At 71.5% G+C, this 2332-nt stretch overlaps 1 protein-coding gene across 1 annotated transcript; it reads right to left on the reverse strand.

Moving 5' to 3' along the window:
- Positions 1-63: 63 nt before the first annotated feature.
- Positions 64-1950, reverse strand: MNEG_15202 (hypothetical protein; the record flags this gene model as incomplete). Its single annotated transcript, XM_014036327.1, has 5 exons — positions 64-316; positions 496-826; positions 982-1507; positions 1565-1657; positions 1774-1950. 5 exons carry the CDS (start codon positions 1948-1950, stop codon positions 64-66), a joined length of 1380 nt encoding a protein of 459 aa, XP_013891781.1.
- Between the last annotated feature and the right edge of the window lie 382 nt (positions 1951-2332).

Raw genomic sequence — 2332 nt, forward strand, 5'->3', positions numbered from 1 at the left:
GGCGGGCACCATCAGCGCGCAGGGCGCGCCGGTTTCCGGGCGCCCTGGCTTGGCCGGGCGCTGTCAGGTCCCGCCGAGCCGTGACTGCGCCGCGCCGGGCATCCTGGCCCCCTGCCGCTCGGTCGGCGCTCTGCGCACCTGGTTGAAGGCCTCCACCAGCTGGCCCGCGGCGGCGCCAGGTGCGCGGCGGCAGATGGCGGCGATCCTGCCCTCGCCACCCAGCTGCTGGAGCATGAGGGCCTTCGCAACGGCCTCGGTGGTCCCGTCTCGCGCGCGCTGGTGGGGCAGGACGACGGTGTGCCGGAACCGGCGGTGCCTGGGGTGTGGCGTGTCGCAGAGGGCGGCGGGCCTGTCGGCGGCGCTCCCGCGGCCGCCCCGAGGCGCGGGCCGCAGGGCGCGCGTGGCGGGGCCGCAGGGCGCGAGCAAGCCCTCCAGGCGTGGCAGAGCGCCCCCCCCCCCTCGCCCCCGCCCCAGCAGCCAGCCCCTCCCGCTCACATCAGCGCGTTGATGACGGTCCGTTCCACCTGTGTGGCCGGCCCCAAGAGTTTGTCGACTTGTAGTTGGAGCGAGCCCGCTCCGTCTTGCGCCGCCGCACCGCCGCCGTCGTCGTCGATCTCCATGCGTGTCCTCCCGGGGCGGCGGATCAGCTCCTCTGCCCGACACTGCTGCCCCACCTGAGCGCCGCCCGCCACGCCAGCGCCGGCGCCCCCGACGCCGCCGCCGCTGCCGCTGCCGCTGCCGCCGTCGCCGTCGCCGTCGCCGAGACCGGCCTCGTCCTTGCGCCCCCGCTTCCGGCTCTCGCCTGGCGCCTCCTGGTGACCCAGACCTGTTGTTGGACGCAGAGCGGCAGCTGCTGTCGGGAGAGGCCTCCAAACCCACATATCAACCCAGGCGCCGAGGGCCCCGCGCATCAGCGCACCGCGCGGCGCCTTTCCAGACGGTCCTCCTTCAACACGGTCAGATTTTCCGCCCCGCACTCACCGCTCGACCGCGCCTGGCCGGACCCCGCCGGGCCACCTGCGCCGGCCGCCTCCGCCCGCATCCGGCCCGCTGCCTGGTCTACCGCCGCCGCATCGGGAGCTGCGGGCGGCGCCGCTGTCGCAGCCGTAGCCAGCAGCGCGGCAACCGCCGGCTGCTGCTCCCGGTCTGCCGCCGCCGCTCCCGCATCCGCCTCTGCGGTCGCAGCCGCCGCCTCTGCAGCTGCAGGCGGCTGCTGCTGGTCTGCCGCTGCCGCTCCCGCAGCTTCGGGCGGCTGCTGGCCTGCCTCCTCTGCTGCCGCAGCTGCGGGCGGCCGCTGCTCCTGGCCCGCCGCCGCCGCTCCCGCAGCTTCGGGCGGCTGCTGCTCCTGGCCTGCCTCCTCCGCTCCCGCAGCTTCGGGCGGCTGCTGCTGCTGCTGCTGCTGCTGCTGCTGCTGCTTCAGCAAGGCCTCGACATCTGCCCACTCGGCGTCTCGAGCGACCTCGTCCAGGGCAGCCTTGTACTCGGCGGCGGTCGTGGGTCCCAGACGCTTTCATGATTGCGGCAGCTGCTCCCTTGAGGGCAGCCTGCCCCCCGCCTGCCGCACTGCCTGCGCGAACACGTACAGCCTTGCAAGGCGCTTGAGTGTCGTCCTCTTGCGGCCCAGGATGGCATCGCCAAGAGTCTTGGGGTACGTGGCCTACGCGTGGGGAGGCGTGCAACGCTCGCTTGTGCCATGCAGGCGCGACTGTGGCGTCGCAGCGGTATGCGCGCGCGCATCCTCATCACCACCTAGCCCCGGCTGCGCGTGCGCACCTGGGACGCCCTGATGACCGGGCGCGCATCGAAGAACGAATAGACCCCGCGCCAGTTGCCGCTGACGCAGAGATCCACCTGGCACTCGCACTCCCCCTCGCCGCCGTCCGGCGCCGGCAGGGGGACGATCAGCTGCCGCACGTTCGCCCGCTTGAGGTCTGCCAGCCTGCCCTTCATGTCTTCCATGCACCTGGGAATGCCCCATCCGTCAGGTGCCCACGCGCGGCGCATGCACTGCAGCTGCGCCAACATGGCCGCCGTTGCCGTCGCTGCTAGTGTCGACGCCATGCCTCAACATGCTACACGTGTGTGCCGTGACGCGGCAACTAGTGCATACAAAGAGATTGATACGTGCGATGATTTCTCTGTGACGCGCGTGTGACGAGAGTCTCAGAAGGCCGTTGTCCGTCTGGCGTCCCGAGGCCGCGTGTCATCGTTCGTGCCACACGAGGCAGCGCTGCTGACACAACCGCCGTTCGTTATGGCTGGTATGTGTTTTTTCTGGTTTATTTTTTCGTTTCTGTGTTGGTGCCGACCCGTAAACACTGTATACCCGGGT

Source organism: Monoraphidium neglectum (assembly GCF_000611645.1).
Source record: "Monoraphidium neglectum strain SAG 48.87 unplaced genomic scaffold scaffold05123, whole genome shotgun sequence".
In the NCBI taxonomy this organism is placed as follows: Eukaryota; Viridiplantae; Chlorophyta; class Chlorophyceae; order Sphaeropleales; family Selenastraceae; genus Monoraphidium; species Monoraphidium neglectum.